The 27,838-nt window shown below is 38.7% G+C and overlaps 1 protein-coding gene and 1 long non-coding RNA gene across 2 annotated transcripts in view; both read left to right on the forward strand.

Moving 5' to 3' along the window:
• LOC134676850 (synaptic vesicle glycoprotein 2A-like) overlaps positions 1–6,476 on the forward strand; it is a gene marked incomplete at its 3' end in the record, with an annotated part of 42,996 nt that extends 36,520 nt beyond the window's left edge. Inside the window, exon 14 of the mRNA XM_063535232.1 lies at positions 6,404–6,476. Within this exon, the coding sequence (XP_063391302.1) occupies positions 6,404–6,476 (73 nt within the window). The remainder of the gene's footprint in view (positions 1–6,403) is intronic.
• Positions 6,477–13,731, forward strand: LOC134677176 (uncharacterized). Its single transcript, XR_010100002.1, has 2 exons — positions 6,477–6,553; positions 7,802–13,731. It is a non-coding gene; the product is annotated as an uncharacterized LOC134677176 (long non-coding RNA).
• The last annotated feature ends 14,107 nt before the right edge of the window (positions 13,732–27,838 follow it).

Consider the following 27,838-nt stretch of genomic DNA (forward strand, 5'->3'; position numbering starts at 1 on the left):
GAACCGTTTCATGTTTGTTACATTTTTGTATAATGACATTAGGTTCCTTATCTTCTAAAACAACGTAAGGGCCGTCGTACAAACAGTCAAGTTTTCCACCGGTTTCGTTACGCACTAACACTTTATCACCACACTTGTATGTCACTGGATTAAGTTTTTTGTCGTATGCGCTTTTACGGTCCATTTTCACTTTTAACAGGTTTTCGCGCGCATCTTTGTGCGCCACTTGTAAACGGTACTTTAATTCTAAACTATAATTATCAACATTATACAATGGTTCTACAAAATTACTTAATCTACTTGGAATTTCACATGGTTTTCCGAACACTAGTTCGTATGGGGCATATTTGGTTGCTGTGTGAACTGTATTGTTGTCTGTGGTTGGCACTACGGGTGCCTCTCCCTGTTGAGCCATGTGAATATTATTGCTATGATAATATCCCCTACCACGGGCAGCTCGCCCGCGACTCGATTGTGTGTAAGTGCCTCGAAATTGGGTACCGCGATGATTTTAAAAATAAAATTATTAACTAATTTTCTAGCTACTGTTTTAGTCTCCTTATTAGCTAATGGATACGCTTCCACGAATTTACTTAACTCACATTGTAATGTAAGTATATAATTATTACCGCTATCGTCCCTATCGACAGGACCAACTATATCTAAAAATATTTTTTCTAAGGCATAAGTTGCGGTGGTCGTCACCACCATAGGCTCTTTTGTGTGCCTTGAATGTTTCATTTTTTGACATTTTTCACATGTTCGAACAAACTCTGTCACGTCTTTATCGATTCCTGGCCAGTAAAATTTCCGTTTAATATTATTTGTCATTCTTCGCACCCCAGCATGGCCGCTGGTAGGCAGAAGATGATAGTCATTTAGTATATGTTTAATATCTCTTTCACTCTCAACTCTCGTAACTCCTCTCAACACTAAAATCTTGGGCCCTTCATATTTATTTGTACATTGTATTTCATTTAACAATTGTTTCATAAATTCTTCATTTTCACTTCTTTTAATTATCATACATATTTTGTCGACATTAATTGTTTTACTAAATTTACTCAATTTTTCCACAAATACGGCTCGCGTGAATTGTGTTGAATAACTGAGATTTACATATAATATTTTTTTATTATTCGTAAATGCAAAACACTCCCATTCTGCATCTATCTCTCTTTTATTTCGTAGAGCTACGAGCTCTGGTTAATTTTATACTCATCTGACAAAACCATCTCCACGGAATCATTCGGTATCCTTAATATTTCCACGATTCGCGGTTGATCAAGCCGCTTATCTTTGGCACTATTAGGGATACTGTCAGTCTTTCCCTTACTCTCCTCTTCCTTCCTACTTTTCGCTCTTGTCATTACCGTGAAAAGCTTTTCATTCATCTCTTTCAATTCCTCTGATGTTATAGTTACTCTAGATAATGCATCCGCGATGACATTTTCTGAACCCTTTACATATGTTATATCAAAATTGTATTCTTCAAGAGTCAACCGAAATTTTAACAATCTACTACTTGGATCTTTCATACCAAACAAATAAATCAGTGGTTTGTGATCAGTCATTATAGTGAATTTCTTTCCGAATAAATACGGTCTAAAGTATTTTACACTCCATACTATAGCTGTCAATTCTTTCTGAATAGTCGGATATTGTTTTTCTGCCTTATTTAAAGGTCTGCTGGCGTAAGCAACGGGTCTTAAATCTGCATTACACAAAACCGCGCCAACGGCTAAACCGGAAGCATCAGTTTGTAGAACGAATTTATTGTTATCTGAAAAATCTGGATATTGTAAAATTGGGGGCGACATTAATTTTGATTTTAATAAATTAAATGATTGATCACACTCCGTAGTCCATTCAAAAGGTTCATTTTTTCTACAAAGTTTATTTAATGGACATGTTATGCTAGCAAAATTCTTAATAAATTTTCTATAATAGTTGCAAAACGCTACAAATCTGCGAACGGCATCGGCATCAGTGGGGGTCGGGTAATTTTGAATAGCTTTTATTTTATTTGGGTCGGGGGCTATGCCGTCTTTGGTAACAATATGACCTAAATACAAAAGTTCTTTTTTCAAGAATTGGCATTTACTCGGGTTTAATTTTAAGTTAACTTTTCGCAATCTATCAAATACGGATAGTACATTTTTGTTGTGAGTATCTAAATTTCTTCCAAATATAACGAGGTCATCTAAATAAATGAAACATTTCTCATAATTGAGTCCTGACATTGCTACAGTCATAACACGTGAAAACGCACTAGGTGAAATTTTCATCCCTTGAGGGAGGCGTTTCATTTGCCATTGCCCAGTGCTAGTCGTAAAAGCAGTTAGTTTTCGGCTTTCCGGAGCTAATTTTACTTGATAGTATGATTGGCTAAGATCTAAATGTGTATAATAAATAGCTCCCGATAACGAGTCTAAAATTTCATTTATATTAGGCAAAGGAAATTTATCATCCTGTATTGTGTCGTTGACTTTTCTATAATCGATAACTAATCTCCACGATTTATTTCCAGACTCATCAGATTTTTTTGGTACTAGCAAAATAGGGCTCGACCACTCACTTTGAGCCTCTTCTATGATATCATTTTTTAACATATCCTTAATTTGTTTTTCTACCTCTGTTTTATGACAATGTGGAATACGATACGGCTTAGTGTATACAGGCTTAGCATTCTGTTTTAAATTAATAGACTGTTCATATATCTTTGTTGTTGTCAACATGTCCCCAGGCAAATGAAAAATGTCAGCATATTTAGTGCATATAGACTCTATCGTCCGGCGTTCCTCAGAATGCAAGTGATCCAATTTCAGTTGCGATAACAACACATCAGCTCGACTTGAAGTTGAGTCGCATTTATTAAATGTACAAGCTGTATAATTATTTAATGATTCTAATTTAGGTTTAAAAATTGGAATGCTCACATCGTTTTCACTAGTATTAAGTATTCTTATTGGTATGATGTTTTCCCTTGGCGATACTATCGTACTGCCTAAAAATATATTTTTCTGAATTTCCTGCGGGAAAATAACACTATCTTCGATTAAATTTTCGTATTTAATATAATGTATAGATTCGCTACGTGCTGGTATTTTCAAGAAATCCTCACTTACAGAAGGTGTATGTATCATACCGAGTTGGTATGAAATTAAGTCATTTTTCAAAACCAAAATCGAATTTTCTAAGTCAAAAGTCACAGTTTTGAATTTATAAAACAAATCTTGTGCCAGAATTCCGTCCGATTTACAAGGTAAAGAATCGAAAATATAAAATTTATGATTGAGTTGAAACCCATTTGGAGCCTCTAATGTAATGTAAACATATCCCTCGGAATATACTTTACCACCTATTCCATTTATAACAATCCGATCCGTAAACACGGGTGTATTTCTCGGAAGTGCACGTGTACAAATTGCTGACAACGATGCACCGGTATCTAAGAGATGGGAACACTTGTTATTGCCTACATATAAGAAGGTATAATTAGCTTTATTTAAATCAACCGTTAAGATGTATCCTTTAGTCTCGAAAAAACTTATTTCGGCTGAATGTATTGTTGTCTGTGGTTGGCACTACGGGTGCCTCTCCCTGTTGAGCCATGTGAATATTATTGCTATGATAATATCCCCTACCACGGGCAGCTCGCCCGCGACTCGATTGTGTGTAAGTGCCTCGAAATTGGGTACCGCGATGATTTTGGTTGCCGCGATAATTATTGTACGTCTTATTATAATGCGCAAAAGGCTTATAATTATAATGTTGGTTACCCCTGAAACCTCTATTCGAGTAACTTGCACGCCCACGAGCCGGTTGTCGATACGACTTACCTCGCATGTGCATCACCGACGAGTTAGAAGTCGATGGTTGGGGTTGGGACGTCTCTTCGTCCTCTGCTGCTCGAATAGCGTCCTTAAGTTCTGTGTAATTACGTGCCGATATGATAGTGCTCAAACGCCTATTCCTTAGCCCGTCTGCAAATTTTTTGATAGCCATATTTTCATTAAGTGGCCTTAAAATTTCGTAAGCTTTCTCGTTTGCGTCGGCCTGCGAAATTGTAAGGTCAACAAAGAGTGACTCTAGCTTAGCGCCATATTGCGCAATGGACATATCACTTTGGGAAATGTTGTTTATTTGCGTGAGTAACGCATTTGGCGACTTTTTTGTTAGCAAAAACACTTTCATGTCCTTAATTAAATCATCACACGAGCTGTACTCCTGCTTTAACTTAAGTTTCGCTGATTTAGTCAACCTAGTCTTAAGAACAAAACTAACCAATAATTTTTGACATGCCGAGTCCTTGAGACAATCCTTATATAATTCGACACTATCTATAATTTTTTCTACTGTCTCTTCTTTTCCGTCCATAACAGGAACCAAATTTGCCGCCGTTTTTAAGTCAAATTTCTCCATTGTTCTAATTTGTTTACAAGAAGTTTCAGAAATAGTGGGCTTTTTACCCGATATGTTCGTATCTAACTTACAATAATTCTTAATTTTCTCATAGGATTCTTCGATCCTATTTACTAAAATATCTAATATATAACCTAAACAATATTCTTCTGAACATTCACTTTCATTTAAAATAATCGATTTGTAACATTCATATAATTCAGTAGCGCGTTGAAACTTTACGTGAACATTTTCATGGTACTTTTCTCTTCGCTTACCTAATTTTCTTAGTGAAATTCTTATATTTTCCAATTGTTCATATATGGACTGAAGGTCAGTTGACATTTATAAAATTCATTCGTACAAAAGAAAATTGCTTAATTATCTGGCATAATAAAACTTAAAATATACGGACCTTGTAGTGTAAATCTAAATTAAAATCGCTGTCCTCTTACGACATGGTCTTCAGATGGGTGCTGGCTCTGCCGGCTGCTCCTGCTGCTCATCAGCTGGCTGCTGGCCCCGGAGACGTCGGACCAACGACGCTCGTTCTCGCATGCGATTGAACCTGGCCAGCTCCCGCTGTACCATCCCACGGTGGTACTTGAAGTATTGTCGAATTCCGAGGATGACGGTGGTCGCGACGCAGATGGCCAGTAGCGTGGCCACCATAATATTTATGTTGTAATGGTGGGTCTCGGCGTCCAGATCCGTGCGGCCGCCGTCGCCGTGTTGATTTATTACGGCCTCCTCGTTCTTCTGCTCACAAACACACTTGGAACATTGTTTCCCCATGATTGCGATAATTAATTTTGCGGTCCGTAATGTGACTGCGCACGAGCGGTTTCCGAAGGCGACTAGCCATTGTCCGCGAGTAGTAAAAAGTCTTAGTAATCAAAACGTGTCACGGTCGCCATGAGGTGACGAGAGGGGTAGAGAGGTTATTAAATTAAACACATGCGCTCTATCTAATGGTCCGTTTACTACTGACTAATTATATCAACAATCTGTCTCCCTATACTATACCACACCTTCTTGTATCGCCGTAGTCGCGTAACACGCGGATAGAATCCAGAGCGCTTGTAGATTCATAGTTCGAATCACCTAACCGATAAATTAATGTTTTATCTGGCACATGCAAGCAAAGCCGGGTGCAAAAGCTAACAATATTTATATATTTGAAATGTGCTATTTGAGCTCTTTCCAATGATGTATAACACATCATCATTACTTAATTTTAGTTTTTTGGTTCGTGACTTTTTGACTTCTAGAGGGCGCAGTGTTCATTTTTTTGTGACGCCATATAACCTATAACCAGCGGACGATTAAGACGATTCGAATGACACATCGTTTGTTAAATTATAATAAGTACTTAAGAAGTTATGAGGGAACAGATGAACATACATACATACATACATACCCACATACATACCGGTCAAAATCATAACCCTCCTTTTGCGTTGCCGTAGTCGGGTAAAAAGTAGGTGAGTTGACCGTGACGTCACGATGTAATGTTTCATATAAATTCCATATTAGCAAATCGATTTGACAGTTCTAAAAAAGTAACTGATTTGACTAGTAGGAAAATACCTTAAGGATCGGGCTGTCAAGAGGGCGTTCTTGGGACGACCGACTGGTAGCCGTCCGGTGGGTCGGCCCAGGTATCGCTGGGAAGACAGTGTGACGGCGGATCAGGGCTATAACCGCGAAAAAAGTTCGCAAATTGCGCGCATTTTTCTCTGTCACTCTAATTACGCCTTCATTGGAGTAAACGAGAAAGATCCCCGCGATTTGCGAATTTCGGTTTTCGCGGTAGCCCCTCTGCTTCGGCTTCGCGTCAGTAACTGGCAGGAAGTTGCGCAGGATCGGGACAGGTGGCGCGCTCTCGTTTCGGAGGCCAAGATTCTCTTTGGATCGCTGAGCCAAAATAGTTAGTTAGTTAGGAACTTGACCGTGTTTTGTTTTACGGAATGATCTCAGTTTAAACCCGTTGTTTCAGATGCACAGCGCTTGGGTTGATAATGTCGGTGGCGTACATGGGCGGCGCCGTGGTGCGCGGGCTGTGGGCGCTGCCGCCCGCCGCCGCCGCCGCCTTGTCCGCCGCGCTCGCCGTCGCCGCCACCGCTTGCGCGACCCGAGTCAGATAGAGGTAATCAGGTATTCTCCTACTATACTCTGTCTGGAAAAACAGATACCCCCATGTGCAGAGCGTGCATGGAAGAAGAAACAGCAAAACATATCCTCCTACACTGTAAACAGGTAGAAGCATACAGGAACCAATACCTAGGGACTCCGTGCACACTGAAGGAGGCAGTTAGCAACCTGAAGACACTGCTAGGTTTCATGGACGAGCTGGGGTGGCTCTCTAGCCACCCCAGCTGTCGAGGTTGCACTACTCTTAGTGCAACCTCGTTTTCACGCATAATAGGCACAATGGTTGTCGATTTGCGGAAAAATGCCCAGTATAACTAACTAACTAAACTCTACTCTCTCTCTCTACTCTAACTAACTATACTCTGTCAGGCGTGGCGACGATTGCGTCGCTTTGCTACAGGTAGCTAGAAGTACATCCGCTCCACACCAATTTTGGTGGCTAGCCCATAAGCCGCGCGTGGCGCTGTCGCCACCTAGTGGCTATATCTGTGTTGATCGTAACAGACGCGTATTGTTAGAGAGCGAGTCTTCTGTGCCTAGTACTATCATTTATTCTGTGACTCTATACACAGACACGACATCCTCCAGACCGAAGTGGTATCCAGACGGGACTGATAACATCGGTCGATTTGATCAGAAATGAAATTGGCGTCGATCCCCAATTTTAGATTTATGGTGATATTAGAGCCCTCTAAATTAAAATAATGCCCCAGTACGTAAATACTGGCCTCACAAATTGGTATTTTTGCGTCCGCACCTCATTTTATCGGTAATTGGTTTTCTATCTCTTATTAATTTGGGATACTCTGTATAGATAGCTGTTGGATCTCCATAACATAAATAAATAAATAAATATCAGTCATTATCGGCGGTTCAATTCGGCGAGCCAAATTGGCGTTTGTATCCGCACGTCCTGATTCGATCGGGCAATTTAATCAGTTTAGGGAAAAATTTACTAATCTGGATAAGCTTTGAGCATAGTAGCGCTACCCCCTCTGCCACAAATATACGGTAGTTTTACTCAATTTTCCATCAAATGTCTTGGTGTGACGCCCAAGTGTCTTTGAACGGACCAATCACGGCACGGGACTCGCTCACCTCGTCCCCCGCACCCCTGTGTTTTGACAGCATCGGTTTCATGAAATAATTGCTCTAAACTCCGTCTAGAGGACTCCTAGTCTATGAGTCTATCTTTAGGTATTCAAATAAAAGTAAACAAAATCTATCTATTTTTTTTTTGCAGATTACACTCGACTTTAAGCCAGGACGCATCGTAACACGGACTGACATTCTACAGATTTGTATGTATATATACCGATATTTGTTACTATAATATCCTGTAATTATGTAGCCACTTGACCGTCCGACGATAGCATAGTATCCGAAAAAAATATGCTCTTAACCGTCCGCGGGAACCTTACTATCCAAAGGGGTGGAAGAAAGAATTGATTTCAGAGCCATCTAACGGAATATTTCGGCATTATTTACTAATTCTCTCGATGCGACAACGTAGCCTAACTAAATAGTTAGCTCCAAAAAAATTTAGATGGCAGTGTACTTATAATTTTTGTAGAAAGTTGTGAATGCGCTGCGCGGGGCGTGCGTCGCTAAAAAACCCGGACGGTTGACAGGAAAACAGTCTCGCGGGCCGGACGGTTGAGTGGGTAGACAAATATAAAACACGTAATTTTACCAGAAATATGAACTTTTTAACGCATTCACTGCCAGGGGGCGTGGCCTAGGAACAAACTTGTATGACGGTGGACGCACATGTGCGTCCGGCAGTGAATGTGTTAAAGATACATGGCGTTATTCAACAGATACTCGGTATTTGGCCGAATAGTAGGTACATTCGGCCGAATGCCGAATATTCGGCAAAGTGGCCGAATACCGAATAGTTGCCGAGTATCCGTGGCATCTCTAACCGAAATAGTCCGTACTTGCCATTTCTAACTGTAACCAAAGTTGTACGACTGATTCTATGATACTCAAAGCTTGTGGTCCGACGTGAAAACCTACATGTTTATACAATATAGGTCACTAGATAAGTTTTGCAATGGACAAATTGTCGGGTGACAAGCAAAAGTCACTAAGTACTGTCAAAAAATTAAAGTAACAATGCACGTTATTACACTTGTAACACGGTTTATTGTCCAATAATTTCAATGATGTTAGTTAGTGACTTTTGCTTGTCACCCGACGACATATACTTTATAGAACTATATTTCCATAAACATCGTTTGGCGGGAAAACATTTACTTATAAAAAAAATAGATTGAGGCTTTTAAAATACCGGCGTCGGCTACAGTTCGTTTTTTTAGCATTAGAAACGCGATTTTGACGTATCTTTTAATTCAAAAACGTTTTTAAAATCAGTAACAATTACATATGAAAGCAAAATAATGTAAATAATCGTATATGATCCAACTTTTTCAATAAGTAGATTAAAAAATAAGTAAATGTTATTCCGCACAATATTGTCCATGGAAATAAGTATATGTCATAGGCCACTTGTTTGTATGGAAGTATATTGCAAAACTTATCTGTTGACCTATGTAACTAAGTATGTATTTGTCAATGAAAATGTAAAATTTATATTAGACGTCTTTTAATATTCTTAAATGTAGCAATAATCTAAATATCATTGAATTGGCAATCTTGGAGAGAGACGTGTATATATTGTTATATTATAGTTCTAGATTTTTAAATTTAGCGGGGAACTAAATAGAAATTTGAGTGAACAAGACACAGTATTCCCATTTGTCCCCGCTCCACGTGACCGCCGCCATACATGAGGCGGGGACTGATGGGAACGGTTTATGAAGCGCCTATTCCTGTGCCCGGCGGGGACAAGTGGGAACACAACACACACAGGTAAGAATGCTATGGAGATAATTATAAAAAGATGTGAAATATTTTAAGTGGCAGAGATAAATAGAGTTAGACCAAAAGTCTGCAATGATTTTGATAGACCACGCAGTGCAAGTGTTATTTAAAACGTCAAACTTCTATGAAATTATGAGGTATAAATAACACTTGCACTGCGTGGGCTATCAAAATCGCTGCAGACTTGTCTTGGTTTAACTCTACTAAGATTTGGAGGTGTAAAAGATCTCCAAGCGTCAATATGAATTCATATGAAATGTTTCTCGACAGGAGATTGTTATGTAAACATTCTAATAAACTATACTTTGTATTTTTAGGTATTTAAATAAACAAAATCTACCCGCAAATGGCTCCTTAAGCCAGTTGAGGGTAGATGAAAACATTATATGATCAAATAATGTAGGTTAAAGTCAGGTCGTTCAGTGACACATCCAGGCGCTTTGTATTTGGTTGGTTAACCAATAAATGTTATAACTACCCGAAAATTTACAAATTGTTTGTTTACTTTTATTTAAATATCTATAGATGCAGACTGTATCTAGTGCTATAGAATACATAGGTAACTAATATGTATCCAATATGTCAATATTTTATAATATAGCAGAGGTGTATAATCATATACATAGGTTGCCTTTCCACTGAGCCGGAGTGGACTAGACGTGCGGCAATCAACCAATTCTCCCATCTCCGCTCATTCCTGCTTCAGTGGTAAGGCAGCCTTATATTGTTCATAACACTTAGCAAAACCGTGTTAAATGTTGTCTCTTTCTAACAAACATAAATTTCAAAATGATAGAGTTACCAAGTTAAGTTGGCAGCGTTTTTGATAGCCCAGACAGTGCAAGTGTTATTTCAAACTTCTATGAAATTATGACGTTTAAATAACACGCAGTCTGTGCTATAAAAATCGTTGCCGACTTAGCTTGGTCTAACTCCTTTATTATGAGAGGCATATTAATGCCAATAATCTCCATGGGTTAATACATTAAGTTTAGAGATATAAAAGATCCCCAAGTGAATTAAATTGTAATATTCGATCAAGTTGGGAACGTGAGTGTAATATTTTTGTCTGAAATCAAATTACTTACGCTAGTTATTAAAAGTGTGTTCCCATTTATCCCCGCTGGGCACAGATGGGAACAGGTGCATATATTGAAGCATTCCCATCTGTCCCCGCCTCATGTATGGCGGCGGTCACGTGGGGCGGGGACAAATGGGAAAACACCATTTGAAGTGTGAGAGAATTCCTTTTTGTCACCGCCTCATGAACCTATGCGGAAATAATTTATACATATATATATATGTATTTTAATAAGGAAAGTGGTGAATTTTGGTTGTTACCCGCAGATGTTAGCTATACTCTGTATCTTTAGGAATTTGAATAAAAGTAAACAAAATCTACCCTCAAATGGCTCCTTAAGCCAGTTGAGGGTAGATGAAAACATTACACGATCAAATAATGTAGATTAAAGTCAGGTCGTTCAGTGACAGATCCAGGCGGTTTTGTATTTGGTTGGTTAACCAATGTTATAATTACCCGAAAATTTACAAATTGTTTGTTTACTTTTATTTAAATACCTAAAGACACAGACTATAGTGTAGGTTAGGACTCAAGTCCAGTGAGTCCTCTGTTTTTGACTCGAGTTTTTCAGACTCATATAGGTAATTCAGTCGAAACTCAGATGTTTTTTAAGCTCTTTAAATTGAGACTCGACTCGAGAAACTCGAGTTCCTACAAACACTATAGTTCATTTTTTTTGCATTAGAAAGAACTTGCAAGAAGGTAAGCGATCTTGACATGTCTTTTAATTTAATAACGCTTTATAAAAATCAATAACTATTACTTATGAAAGCAGAAGAATATAAATGATCGTATTAGCTTCATAATTGTTACGTATTTGCCGTAACTTATTTTTAAAATGTGTTTTTCAATTAAAAGACACATCAAGATTGTTTACCTTATTTCTAATGCTAAAAAAAAAGAACTATAGTTGTCACAACATGTTAGCTAAAGTTATTCTGAACCCTTAGTTATTCTTAAAATAAATCGCTTTATTATTGCCATATCCTTAAACATCACGTAGACTGTTTATTTCATAGTTTTAGAAAAGACATTTATACTTTAATATGTCTATGTACATTTACCATTAAAGGCCTGTGCACACTGGACGCGTGTGCGCAGACGTGCACGTGCGCATTGTAATATACAGACCCTTATGAATGAATGAATGAATGAAAATCTTTATTTCAGGCAACTAGTGGCCCATACATAAATACCTTAAAACTAGCATACATATTATAAAAATATATTTTAAAACTAAACACTACAAATCACACACCGCCACAGAATAAATAATAGTACTAGGTACAGAAGACTCTCTAACAAAACGCGTCTGTCACGATCAGCACAGATATGGCCGCTAGGTGGCGACAGCGCCACGCGCGGCTTATGGCAAACCCCAAAATTGGGGTCGAACGGATGGACTTTTAGCTACCTGTAGCAAAGCGCCGAAATCGCGGAGTGAGCCACGCCTGACACCGCTTGCTAATATGTCAGCTAAGAGAATAGAGTGTATAGAGGCGGATTGTCAAAGTAAATTATGTAGACAATGTTTTACTACCATTTTTCGACAGAATATTAACACTGTTAGAACGCCATTTGACTTTGATCCTTTATTATTTCACTGATATGTGTTAACTTGTTAAATATTAATATTAACGCCATCTACTCGACTATAGGCCAAAGGTATGGTGCAATGTTTTCGAGCGATGGCGCCATAATCTTCATAAACTACGAAACAGGTAAAAAACTGCAGAATGCGCACCTGAAGAACCGAAATGTAGGTATAGTTCCGCTGGCCGATAATTCGGCGGCCGGATACCGAATATTCGGCCTGAACTTCGGCCTTTTCAGGCCGAATATTCGGTATCCGGCCAAACAACTATCCGTTGAATCTCTAGTTCTAACATTTTAGCGCACGTGCACGTCTGCGCACACGCAGCCGGTGTGCTCCGGCCTTTATTTGTACATAAAGCATTCCTCATTTGTGACTGATTTGGTAAATATGTAGCCATATGCCTAGTCAAGAGCCATTTCCCTCTTAATGGTTAAATATTTAAAATTATATAATATAATTCAGAGGTTACATTTGATAAATTAATATTAGGGGACATCCATTGACTACATCACACAATTTTTTTAGACCCCTACTCCCCCTTGTCACACTTTTTCATAGCCTTCTAAGGCCCAAGGTCCTACCTGTAGTATTTCTTCAGTTCGATGAAATTTAAACCATATTTAATTGGAATAGAGTTATATGTATATTGTTTCGTAAAATTTTCAAACAATTAATTAATTGCCTTAACATTGTCAACCTTCAAGGTGTCACATGCGGGTTGACGACCTTTTAAAAACCTAAAATGCTATCTGATTTTGGAGAAACGTGTTTAGTTTTTGAGAAATGTAACTTCTATTTTGTATTATATTGTGATTTTTTTAACATATCTTTAGTTAATATGAATTTTGAGTAATTTAAGTTACATTAGCAGCTGTGCAGCTTTTGGTCGTTATATGGGGCATTATCTATATAAGCACCATCGACAATAAGGTCTCTTTTCATAGATAACGCCACATATTATTAATTGTCAACGAAATTGCACGTAGTATTAAAAAATATTTCATTTCGATATCACTTAGTACCTTTAATTACATATCCTTTTAAATTTGACTGAGATGTAATTATTTTGTAAGTAATTATAATGATAAATTCAAAAATTGTTTTTCTTTATTGTTATGTGAGAAACAGCAATAATATTTTAGTTTTATAGAGAAATATTTAATTATCATTTTTTATTTATTATAGAGAAAGTGAGTGAAGTGTTGAATGACAATATTTATATAATTATATATAAGCTTCGACATTACAGAAGTCATCGGATATTTTAAAGGCCTGTGCACACCGGATGCGTGCGCGTAGACGTGCTCGAGCGTGTTGTAATATACAAATCCTTATGAGAGACGGCACACCGCTTGCGTGACGTATGCGTGCACGGCTCCAAAATTTTAGTGCACGTGCACATCTTCGCACTCCCAGCCGATGTGCACTAGCCTTAAAAAAAGAGATTTGTTACTTTTTCATAAGTTATGTGAAGTCTAATCGAAAATTATATTTTTATATAGATATTGTCGTCTGAAATGTTAGAGAGATGTAGTATGGACTGATACATGTGTGGATATCGCTATTTGTAAATATATCTAAGTTAATTAAAATTGTCTTTGCAACATAACACTATATTTTATTTATTCTATTAATCTATAGTATGTATCAGAACGAAAGGCAAAAAAAGAGACCCATTAATGTTTAGGTCATACTGATCAACTTTTACTATGGGACCAACCCCGAAAACCCGGAAAATTGGATGTTTCATACATTTTGCTAGTCTGATGTTGAAAATTTTGTATGGGAGAGTCAATTTTTTTTTCCGCGTTTTCAGGGTTGGTCCCATAGTAAAAGTCGCTCAGTATCGCCTAAACATTAATTGGGTCTCTTTGTTGGCCTTTCGTTCTGATACATACTGTATAACTAGATAACCTCCTGGGTCCCAGTCATTTAATGCAGTTTCGAATTTGGAGCCTTTTATTCCATTATAGCAGGAATCGGATACCGGTATTTTTTGTATGGGGGCTGTCCATAAATTACGTCATCGATTTTTGAACCCCCCCTCCCTAAAATCATCCAAAAATCATACTTAACACAATTTTTTTTTCTTATTGTATTTTGAATCTTTGACTTGACTAATCAAAATTGCATTTGTCTTGGCAAGTGTTAATTGGGCGGCTAGACAGTATTATACAGGGCGTCCTAAAATAAGTGCATTCCCGATTTCCCGTTGCCAGGGAGGTTAGAAAATGGACCAGCCAAAATGTATGAAACGGCCCAGTTTTTTTGTCAGATGTACTTATAATAGTCTCTAAGGTTAATCGGTAATGAAATCGGTTAATAAGCTGTTAAGTACAGCAATTACTTTTTTGATTGAGCCATTTAAATTAACACTTCGTTCACAACAGTTCATTTACTTAAAATTCGATTAGCGTACGCTAATCGGTAACCTCTGATGGAAAATGTAGGTAGGTACTTGAAGTTAGGATGTGTTACATTAACTATAGCTCGTTTTTGTAGCATTACAAAGAACTCCACAGAAGCAAGCGTGCAGTTTTTATTAGGCTATTTAATTGTTAATAATTATTGAATTATCTAATGTAGCATGGTCAATACATATAATTTACTTCACGTTATTACCGCTAAAAGTGCCGGATTTGGAACCACAAGCTTACTTCTGCGGAGTTCTTTCTAATGCTTAAAAAACTGACTATATATTATGTACCAACTTGAAGCAATCTAGAGTTAGAACAAGCTAAGATGGCATAGATTTTGATAGCCCAGACTGCAAGTGTTATTTTAAACGTCAAACTTCTATGAAATATTGAAGCTTAAAACAACACTTGCACAGTCCGGGATCAAAATCGCTACGTTCAGCTTGATCTAACGCAGCGTACTACGTAGGCGAACAACACGCGAACGCGAAGCGAATCGATGCGGCGCGGGGTGAATCAATCCTTTGATACCTATACAAGTGTCCTACGTGGTAGATCTTGCGAACGCGAACGCCTTGGGCCCGCCGCGCCGACTCGCGTCGCGTTCGCGAGTTGTTCGCTTACGTAAGACGCAGCGTTACTCTAAATATTTCGTGTATTGAACACAAGTGTAAAGGAGCCTTATAATTACCCACCCGTATGTATAATATAAGCATTGCCGAGACGGCAAGCTGCCATTTTTTTCACTTACAAACGTGCCGAGCCAAGCTAATGGCCATTTTCAACATACAAACACAATTAAACACATTCAAACAATATTTGGAACATCATGATTAAGATTATTTTCAACATTTTAACTCTACTTTTATACTCCACTGAGGTTTACTGTGAGTATTATTTCTAACTTAACCCTTAAATGCATGGATTTTTCTTTTTGCCCGAAATTGATATATGTGTTCCGTAATTGTTTGCTGATTATGGGAAAAATGGTATAAAAATTATAACATCGTTTTTCACTGCGAAATCAGTGTTAGAAGTTGCATAGGCTAAATCATATTTTTGTAAATATATAATTATCAGGAAGAGATATATAAAAAATCTTTCTACCATCAGAAAGATACACTATTTTAGATACACCCATGATAAAGTTTTTAAATATAAAATAATTACAAATCCCAAAAAAAACGTCCAAAATCACATACTAAAAATTATCAAACTCTGGATATTTTAATAATTTCCAACATTTCGTCTTAAAACGAATGTAATTTTTGTAAATTAAAATATTGCATTAATTTAAGTAAATATCGGAAAACGGATTGGTTTTACTATTGAAATAATATATAGGAATAAATAGATTTAATCTAATTACGTATAAAATTAGATATTTTTGTAATGTACGCTGCATCGTACACCATGCATTTAAGAGTTAAACAGAGTATTTTTTTTATAATAAACTGATCGGCGATTGGCTCTTAGTCACACCCCACCTAATGGAAAGGAAGCCAGAGCCTAAGATGGAGGTCACCGGTTCAGTAATAGCCTATTCACTATTGATAGGTGAAAACCGCATGAAAATCCGTTCAGTATTTTTTGAGTTTATCGCGAACAAACAAACAGACAGACGCGGCGGAGGAGTTTATTTTATAAGGTGTAGTGATAAATATAAACTACCGATAAAAAATCGAAAATAGTCAAACGAAGAGCCATAGCGTTTAGGGGTTGTGCACAAATCACGCGAGGTGTTTTCAGCTACTTTTTGATCAAGCGTGGTGATATTTGGTGAGGTTTTTGGCTACCCCTCACACAACCTCACGTGTATTTTTTTGAAATTTTTACATTCGACCTAATTTTAAGAAAAATTGTATTGTATATAGAAAATCTTGTTTATTTTTCTATTTTCGTTAAATAGACTCGCTATTTTGAAGTGTAGAGTGAAGATTTATGTTTAACGAAACCGAGAAAAAGTATCTACTTCATGTGGTAGGTGATTTTTTGCATAGTTTTGTTCACTGTAGAAAAATACACGTCAGGTTTCCTTATACCTTATACCTCATCTGTGAAAATTTCAACTGTCTAGCTATCACGGTTCGTGAGATACAGCCTGGTGACAGACGGACGGACGGACGGACGGACGGACGAACAGCGAAGTCTTAGTAATAGGGACAATAGGGTCCCGTTTTACCCTTTGGGTACGGAACCCTAAAAATAGATATAACGCGAACATACGTCACGCTATCGAATGAACGTACGGTTACCATCAGTTTGTCACTGACATAAACGCCGTCGAGAACGTAATTTACTTTCTATACATCCCGTTTGCACTAATATGCGAGTGCGAGCGAGATGTATAGAAAGTAAATTACGTTCTCGACGGCGTTTATGTCAGTAACAAACTGATGGTAACCGTACTGTTCGTAGGGGGGCTATTCAAAAATTACGTCATTTCAAATTAGGGGGGTCTGGACATCGGATGACGGTAGCACGACGTAGGGGGAAACGGGGTCATTCAAAGCATGATTTTAGGGGGGGGGGGGGATCAAAAATCGTCAAAAATAGATGACGTAATTTATGTACAGCCCCTAGGCGCTTTTCGCTACGAACGATTTTTGCCGTACAGTCACAAATGCATTGTGCTAAAATACCCATCAATATACAGGGTGAAATTTAATTGACTACTAACTAAACTATTGATAGGTGAAAACCGCATGAAAATCCGTTCAGTATTTTTTGAGTTTATCGCGAACAAACAAACAGACAGACGCGGCGGAGGAGTTTATTTTATAAGGTGTAGTGATAAATATTAGGTAACTACCGATAAAAAATCGAAAATAGTCAAACGAAGAGCCATAGCGTTTAGGGGTTGTGCACAAATCACGCGAGGTGTTTTCAGCTACTTTTTGATCAAGCGTGGTGATATTTGGTGAGGTTTTTGGCTACCCCTCACACAACCTCACGTGATTTTTTTGAAATTTTTACATTCGACCTAATTTTAAGAAAAATTGTATTGTATATAGAAAATCTTGTTTATTTTTCTATTTTCGTTAAATAGACTCGCTATTTTGAAGTGTAGAGTGAAGATTTATGTTTAACGAAACCGAGAAAAAGTATCTACTTCATGTGGTAGGTGATTTTTTGCATAGTTTTGTTCACTGTAGAAAAATACACGTCAGGTTTCCTTATACCTTAAACCTCATCTGTGAAAATTTCAACTGTCTAGCTATCACGGTTCGTGAGATACAGCCTGGTGACAGACGGACGGACGGACGGACGGACAGCGAAGTCTAAGTAATAGGGACAATAGGGTCCCGTTTTACCCTTTGGGTACGGAACCCTAAAAATAGATATAACGCGAACATACGTCACGCTATCGAATGAACGTACGGTTACCATCAGTTTGTCACTGACATAAACGCCGTCGAGAACGTAATTTACTTTCTATACATCCCGTTTGCACTAATATGCGAGTGCGAGCGAGATGTATAGAAAGTAAATTACGTTCTCGACGGCGTTTATGTCAGTAACAAACTGATGGTAACCGTACTGTTCGTAGGGGGGCTATTCAAAAATTACGTCATTTCAAATTAGAGGGGTCTGGACATCGGATGACGGTAGCACGACGTAGGGGGAAACGGGGTCATTCAAAGCATGATTTTAGGGGGGGGGGGGGATCAAAAATCGTCAAAAATAGATGACGTAATTTATGTACAGCCCCTAGGCGCTTTTCGCTACGAACGATTTTTGCCGTACAGTCACAAATGCATTGTGCTAAAATACCCATCAATATACAGGGTGAAATTTAATTCACAGGCAACCCATTTTTAATTTTTTAATTCAAAATGCAAAGGCATTTTTATATTGCCTTTGCATTTTGACGGTTCTAAGCCCGTTAATATGAAAGGAAAAATTAGCAACTTATGTAGGTAATCTCGCTGCAATAGGGTTCATAATTGGTGACGCGATTGCAAACAGCGGGAGGGGCGGGGTGTCAATGACCTTAACTGATAAGAGAGAAGCGGGTGTAGTGGGTAGTTGTCGGTTCACCATAACGTACGAGGTTTTTAGGACAACTTGATGATGAGTTATTTCGAAAAAAATGTACTGAGCGGTATTAAAAGAAAAAACACGTGTTTAATATTTTTTCGAGTTCTTTCGGTTGTTTCAATTTGGCCAGTGAATTAAATTTCACCCTGTATATTGATGGGTATTTTAGCACAATGCATTTGTGACTGTACGGCAAAAATCGTTCGTAGCGAAAAGCGCCTAGGGGCTGTACATAAATTACGTCATCTATTTTTGACGATTTTTGATCCCCCCCCCCCTAAAATCATGCTTCGAATGACCCCGTTTCCCCCTACGTCGTGCTACCGTCATCCGATGTCCAGACCCCCCTAATTTGAAATGACGTAATTTTTGAATAGCCCCCCTACGAACAGTACGGTTACCATCAGTTTGTTACTGACATAAACGCCGTCGAGAACGTAATTTACTTTCTATACATCTCGCTCGCACTCGCATATTAGTGCAAACGGGATGTATAGAAAGTAAATTACGTTCTCGACGGCGTTTATGTCAGTGACAAACTGATGGTAACCGTACGTAACCCCTAGACAGTTCATTCGATAGCGTGACGTATGTTCGCGTTATGTCTATTTTTAGGGTTCCGTACCCAAAGGGTAAAACGGGACCCTATTGTCCCTATTACTAAGACTTCGCTGTCCGTCCGTCCGTCCGTCCGTCTGTCACCAGGCTGTATCTCACGAACCGTGATAGCTAGACAGTTGAAATTTTCACAGATGAGGTATAAGGTATAAGGAAACCTGACGTGTATTTTTCTACAGTGAACAAAACTATGCAAAAACTCACCTACCACATGAGTAGATACTTTTTCTCGGTTTCGTTAAACATAAATCTTCACTCTACACTTCAAAATAGCGAGTCTATTTAACGAAAATAGAAAAATAAACAAGATTTTCTATATACAATACAATTTTTCTTAAAATTAGGTCGAATGTAAAGAATTTCAAAAAAATACACGTGAGGTTGTGTGAGGGGTAGCCAAAAACCTCACCAAATATCACCACGCTTGATCAAAAAGTAGCTGAAAACACCTCGCGTTATTTGTGCACAACCCCTAAACGCTATGGTTTTGACGTCTCGGCAACCTATATAAGCGGCGGCCATTGTCTAGCTTTTCATTTTTTGGAATATTCTTGACCGAAGTAACATGTACGCGTGCTTATAGTGTTATAATGTATGTATAATTGTATTGCAAATTGGCGTCTCAGTTCTTATTTTACCTTTATGAGTTAGTCATCGTACACTTATTATTCCTAAGGCCCAAAGTCCTACCTATAGCACTTATTCGGTTCGATGAAATTTAAATCATATTCAATTGGAATAGAGTCGCATTTGTTTTGTTTCGTTCAATTTTCAAACAAAACCAATATCAACTCTATTCCCTGCACTAAAGGTTCAAATTTCAGTGGCAAATTCTGGATTTTTCATTTGTATGGCTGGGTCTTAGGAGGCGCCCCAATTTCACTTCGGCTACAATTGTCAGTGACATATGTCGAGCGACAGGTGACATATTACAATTTTACAAAATATTTTCTATAGAAATACTTACAAACATGACAGGCATTTTGTATTAATATATTACAATTATGTTGTGAAACAAGAATTATTTTTTCTAGTCGACATATTTGTAGAATTGTCCGTGTTACTTGACTGCATGGAAATGAGTTATATGTCGGAATTTCGTGACAATTGTCGTGTTTCTTGTGACAATTGTCATAAACTTAGCAAGAGAAATATCAGTTTTTTTCCGATATAAAGTTTTTTTTAATAATACAATGATGGTGGCAACCAGGAATACGGCCCGCCCGATGGTAAGCGGTAACCGTAGCCTGTCATGATGTCAATCAGCAACAGTGATGTTTTACAATTGTCGCACCTGTCACCGTGGTGAAATATGGGTGAAATTGGGGCCTGTCACATTCCAGCTGTGCCACAAGTGGTGCCAGCGACTGATAGCGGAGGGCCGACCATTGAATTTAATTGTACCGCGGATTTGGCGCCGGGGGAAATGCTGGCTTGGTGGCAAACGAAAGGTATGGCATAATAAAGACCGGCCAAGTGCGAGTCGGACTCGCGTTCCAAGGGTTTCGTACCCAAGTTAAGGAAGGCAAAAAATCGGCCAGGATGGAGAGCACTACAGCACAGAGCGACTTATGGTGGTCACGACCCTCAGACATGAGCATGCGACTAGGAAGAGAAGACATTATGTCCGACTCACGTTTGACTGCACATTTCTAATAGGTTTTCCTGTCATCTTGTCATCTACTTATAGGTAAAGAACTATTTGGTGTATTTTTTTTTCAACACTCTAGACCCAGTAGTTTCGGAGATAAAGGGGGGGGGGGGTAATATTTTAGCTAAATATTTAAACTAGTAATATCTTGCATACACACGTGTAAATGGGATAATAATGCAATATTATGACGACATGGAGCTGATCTGATGGAGACAGGAGGTGGCCATTGGGAACTCTGTGATAAAACAATGCAAGTAATTGTTTTTGGGGTGTTAGAATTGTCTCGATGAGTATTAGTTGAAGAAAGAAAAGTACTTACACCTATAGTCAGCGATAAAAGCATTGTACCAAAAATTACATTTTTGCAAAAAAATTATTACTTAATGATGATGATGATTTTGTACATAAGGGGTCATCCATTAATTACGTCACACGAATTTCTAGGTTTTTTGACCCCTCCCCCCCTCCTTGTCACACTTGGTCACATTTGGCAAACCCCTCCCCCCTAGTGTGACGTCACATTTTTTCTACGAAATCGCCAAATCGAATTAAGTAAGTACCTAAGTATTATTAATATTTTATCAAAATATTTTTGACGATATAAATATTAGTAATTTTATAACCCAAAACTGCTTAGGAAAGAAAATTAAACGAATAAAAACGATTATCGTTTTAAAAACTTGTTATTTAAATGTACAGCGAATAAAATAATTTAAATAAATTTTCGGTTACTGATGAAGTTAAAGTGACGTCACAAAGTTTGTGTCTCCCCCCTCCCCCATGTCACAATATGTCACATTTTCTTGACCCCCTCCCTCCCCCTAAACGTGTGATGTAATTAATGGATGACCCCTAAGTTCCGAAAAACTTATTGGTACGAGCTGGGGTCGACCTTCCGGAAAGTCGCTCTTACCGCTAGGCCACCAGCACTTCTTCATTATAGACGGACCGCTTAAATGTGACGTTCCACGGTAAAAGGTACCTTATGGCGGCTGGCGCTTACGTCGCATAGCGCCGCAATAATATTGGAGCGGCGTTAATAATAGCGTAAGCGCCAACCGTCATAAGGTACCTTTACCGTGGGACGTCACAAACGAGTCCTCGCCTGCGCGGTACGGGGGCGACGGGGTAGGACGACTAAGGGCGGCGGTAGGGAATGCAAATCGGTTATAACCGTAACCGAAATATTCGGTTATAACCGAATATTTTGACAAAGTTTTATAACCGAATATTGGAAACTCGGTTACGGTTATTTTCGGTTACTTATTTATGACTTAAATTGTATGTTTTTATCATCTAATGACTACAAAATCCTGCCTTTTTTGCCTGTGACGCCTGTGACTATAATTTTTGTCATTCGTGAAATAACTAAAATATATGTAATTTACTGCCCTTATTTTAATAAAATATTTTTATTGAATATTGTATCACGTCCAATATCATATTTTACTTTTACTGTATTTGGTGTGCTTTATAAAAAAACGAAGACTTATACTCACATTTTACCTACTGTACGTTTATTTTCGTAATTTTTTAATTACGTCATAGCAAATTTATCATTTTTTGTCTAAAATAACCGTAACCGATTATAACCGATATTCGGTTATTTTTCGGGCATAACCGTAACCGAAATCGGTTATGAAGTTTGGCCGGTTATTGCCCTATACTTCGTTTTTTTTTAGCATTAGAAATAAGGTAAACAATCTTGATGTGTCTTTTTATTGAAAAACACGTTTAAAAAATAAGTCACGGCAAATATGTAAAAATTATGAATCTAATACGATCATTTATATTCTTCTGCTTTCATAAGTAATAGTAACTGATTTTTAAAAAGCGTATTTCAATTAAAAGACATGTCAAGATCGCTTACCTTCTTGCAAGTTCTTTCTAATGCTAAAAAAACGAACTATAGGCGGCGGGCGCCGTACGCCTGCCGCCCGCACCTTCCCCGCCACCCTTAGGGCCAGTTGCACCAACCACATTAGACAGACTGATCAACGTCAGTCGGCGCGCCCCGGCGCCTTACGCTACGTCTTACGTAGGCGAACAACGCGCGAACGCGGCGCGGCGCGGCGCGGCGAAAGCGGCCGCCGCCGCGCCGCGCCGCGCCGCGCCGCCTGACATTCGCGTGCAAATCGCGCCGCACCGCGTTCGCAACGAGATCGCTTACGTAGGACACTTCTATGGGCATCAAAGGATTGATTTCGCCGCGCCGCGCCGCGCCGCGTTCGCGCGTTGTTCGCCTACGTAAGACGTAGCGTTACTATGAAACTTTCCATACATCAAAATTTTGCGAACTCTTTAACGATACGAACAGTTAGGTGCAACCGACCCTTAGTCGTCCTATTACCCCGTCGCCCCCGTACCGCGCAGGCGAGCACTCATTTAAGCGGTCGGTCTATAGATGCCTGTTTTCAGATTATTTGACGGACATCGTATACAGGGAGTTCTTCCCGATGGAAAAAGACACTGTGCACTTCAAAGTGCGCGCGGCTAGCGTAGTTTACTTCGGCTTCATGTCTCAACCGAAAAACGCGAAACCATGGATAGATGTACGTAGAAATTTGTAGATTGTGTCACAAGACTCACAAGGGAGCAAAATTACATATTGACGGCGAGAGCGTACATTGAATCCTGATTAAAGCGAAGGATTCTATAAACTAAAGGCTGTACTCCTCAAACTGACCAACATTTGTTCAGCAACTTCTAAAAATTATGAATTCTTTAGACTTCCTCTTTTTCATACAAAATAAATATTGCCTTCAATGAACGCTGACATCAGTGTGTTTGACGTTACTTGTCACGCTTTTAACATAACAAAATTTGCAATACATCTTAGAATAAACTTTAAAGTGTAATAAAAATCAAAACATGAGTTATTTTCAAAACTTGCTGAACAAACGTTGGTCAGTTTGAGGAGTACAGCCTACAGTTTAATTTATTGTTCCTGTTACACAAAACACACTGTATACATAGAAATCATCCATAACTCAGGAACAAATATTTGTGATAAACACAAATAAATATGTTCCAAAACATTATTCAAGCTAAAAACAATAGTATGCCAAAAAGACAAAAATTCGTGTCCTAGAACGTAAAGTTTACTTTTGATTCCTCCTAGCGGGGAAGAAAGTGGTAACGTTTGTGTTACAAGGGATCAAATTGATATATTTCCGTCAAGGGCGTACATTGAATCCTGAGCGTAATGAGGGATTCAAGTGTTAACGCCCAAGACGAAATAATTTTGATACCGTGTGACACATACTGCTTTTCACATCAACTATGAGGAAAATAAAAAAATCTTAGTGTTGACACAATCTAATACTTAAACAGATTATACCGTGTTTTTATTGAATTCCGTTAACTTCGGGGTATGGTTAAGAACGTTTAAGTGAACTAATTGGCATAGTTAATTAAAAAAAAAATTTTTTTTGCTTTTTTTTAAAGAATAAATTAAGTTTAAAAAGTAATTAAATGTAGCATATAGCGTTGTTGTAACACGGGCATTACATTTAACTCAACCAAACAATATAAAGATAATTTATTTATTCAATTTTACATATTATGTAAAATTGAATAAATAATACTTAACAAACTAAAACCCGTTCTGAGCCATGCCGGGTCCAAAGGTCCCCATCACACTAGCAGCGTTACCCCGCTGTATGGCGATGGAGACCTGTTGGACAAGCCATGACTCAGAACGGGGGTCATTCCCCTTTTCTCTGAGGCGCTTTCCAAGTTCCCTGAAAAGCTCTCGTGCCTCCCGTCCCCAGGGCCCAGCTGTCTCGACAGCGACGGGCACGAAGTCGTACGTGGCTCCCAGGGCAGAGTATTTCTGTCGCTTATTTTTGGCGGCAGTCTCTGCCGCCGAACCTGCCGACTTGGCGGTGTGTCCTACATGGGATGCAGCAAATGTACTCACACAAGTTGCATCCCATATAAGACACCGCCCTCTCTGCCAGGGAACCAGCGTCAGCCCGTCGGGTCGTTTGCCGTCTGTTCGAGACAGCCCCGGTGGTTCGAGGAGGCACGGGACGCCCACCGACAGCATCGCTCGACGGACTATTTCATTCAAAGAATGGTGCCTGGGGAAACGACCGGCGCATCTCTGACAGCTGAGCCCATGGTGGCCGTTCTCTTCTACCATCACTCCACAGATGCAGCGGTGCGCGTTGCACACCTTGCACCCCAACCTTAAGGCCACTGCGATCCTTAGGGAATCGTTGTCTAGCAGTGTGCCTAATTGAGGGGATGGCAAGGCGTGCAACCATGCACCCGACTCAGACTTGGAGGCGGCTTTGAGACACGCCAGATCGGTTATCGAGGCACCAGCCTGTAAATTCGCGTGGCGAAGCCTACAAAGGATGTCATCCCAGCCCCTCTGAACGGCCGGGTTTTCTGGATGCTCATTAGATGGGCACAATGTGGCCCATTTTGATAAGGCATCCGATGCAAAGGGCAAGCAGATATTGGTGCTCTCTATTGTAAGTATGCGTATATTATATATCTTTCATCCGCCTCTCCACCAAACAATTGAAATCTGTGACATATCAATGTCATTTCGAACATCGATCGACCAAGATGTACTTAAGTTCAGTAGCAAATGTATGAACTCATTCTTAACACTAACCAATATGTAAACCAGCCCTAAGGCAATTGTACACGCTTGTAGAGGCCTTATAGGAAAAAAATAAATTATTGATTATCTCCGAAATGGAGTTAATTAGAACATCGGTGTCTTTGAGAAAGTTACTTAATTTAAGCTCAGGAATGCACCCTTGAAATTAACGGAAATCAAAAAAAACACGGTGTATAAGCTAAAAAATAATGTACAAAAAAATGTTAAAATACTGTGCTAGAACAGAAAAGTGTTACTTTGATCCCTTCTAGCAGGGAAGAGAAGTGCCACTTTGATCCCTCCTAGCAGGGAAGAAAAAGCCCTTTTCCGAATAGGTGATGCGAAAAAGCCATTTTCCGAATAGGTGAGGTGAAAATAAACGTTTTTCAAAATGTAATTACTTTCTATCACCGCACCGCTCGCAGGTCATCATGCCAAATTTAGTGTTTTAGTAAACATTTTTAATCTTTGACTTTGGGCATAGTTCCATTTGTATGGAAATCGTTACCGCCACGCGCTATAAATTATTTTTTTATTACAAAAAAAATGTATCAATGCCTACTTTAAAGTGATATTTTCCATAATAAAGAATACATTGAGCTACATCGTCCAATTTTTTATTTAGTGAAAATCACCACACTGTGATTGTAACATCCAAAATTGTCACAAAAAATTACATAACATTTCATGTTTTGTACAGAAATCATTTTTTTTGTAATGAAAGGCATAATTATTTCAAAAATTAATTCCTCGTCCCTAATACGAAAATGATATATAACTTGCCCTAGTTGCTAAGACTGAGAAGGAATATAGCATAGATTGGACCTGGGGAGCCGACCCTTTCACCCCCCCCCCCCTTTTTGGGGGGGTCTGCATGGTACGTTCTCCTGGCTACCGGGCCAGATCAACTTTATTTGACCTAAGGAACAGTCGTGCCAAGCGGCATCGCCTAAGACTAAAGTGCATGCTAAAAAAAAAACCTTACTTAACCTACTATATCGGGTTCTTCAAATAACGCATACGAATATGAATACGAATGTGAGTTTGACTTATTACATTTTCAGATAGATTTGGGAGGTTGGAGCAATGAATGGCAATCCATAGCATTGAACAGAAATTTCGAAGTTTACGCTAATATCGACAATATTATCAACGAATGGGAATTTCGCGGGTTCTGGGCGCGCAAGGTAAATGTTACAAGGGATCAAAATGATATATTTCCGTCAAGGGCGTACATTGAATCCTGAGCGTAATGAGGGATTCAAGTGTTAACGCCCAAGACGAAATAATTTTGATACCGTGTGACACATATACTGCTTTTCACATCAACTATGAGGAAAATAAAAAAAATCTTAGTGTTGACACAATCTGATGCTTAAACAGATTATTTAAGCTAAAAAAATAATGTGCGAAAAATGTAAAAATAGTGTGCTAGAACAGAAAAGTGTTACTTTGATCCCTCCTAGCAGGGAGGAAAAGTGCCACTTTGATCCCTCCTAGCAGGGAAGAAAAAGCTCTTTTCCGATTAGGTGGTGTGAAAATAATTTTATGGGCAGAATTCAATTTTTGGTAGGTACAAGCTTTTATCGCTGACTGTACTTTTCTTACCAAAGGCAAATAATAGGTACCTAGTCTTCTTACTCGCGTTATCCCGGCATTTTGCCACGGTTCATGGGAGCCTGATGGTGTCCGCTTGACAACTAATCCCAAGAATTGACGTAGTCACTAGTTTTTACGAAACTGCCTTTCTAATTAAAGGACGGTGATTGTGTGTCGGCTGGGTTCGAGGGTCAGACCAGCCCGTTCATAACGTGGAACAGCACCAAAGAGTTTAATGCGACCCACTTCAGCATCGCCTCTAAATCCACTGGCAAATGGAAGGTAGAAGGTATGACCAATAAGCGCTTATTACATAAGGTACTTGCACCTAATAAGGCCCAGTTTTAAAGTTTGCTCAATTTCAAAATTTCATACTTTTATAAGTGTAAATTAGTTTAAATTTCTCGCCCATGTTTGGTTAGTACCATAGACAAAATTGCAAGTTCATATCAAAAATGAAAAAAATAAAAAATTAAGTTAAAAGTGGGCCTTATTAGGCGCAAGTACCTTACTCTTAAATATATCCCTCATAAGCGATACCTTACGAAGATATTTAACCCGTTGAACACCCGCCATACAACAAATTGATGCAAAGCAATTTGACCCATATTGATTTATAATTAGTAGTAACTCACGTCTGATACCTATTACTGAGTTGCTACGACCCAAATTGAGTTAGCATAGAAAATTGTATAACAAATCCATTTATACCCAAATTTCAATTGCTTATCGTAAAAAATCTTAATAAAATCGTACTTGGATTGGAACC

Source organism: Cydia fagiglandana, chromosome 25 (assembly GCF_963556715.1).
Source record: "Cydia fagiglandana chromosome 25, ilCydFagi1.1, whole genome shotgun sequence".
NCBI lineage: Eukaryota > Metazoa > Arthropoda > Insecta > Lepidoptera > Tortricidae > Cydia > Cydia fagiglandana.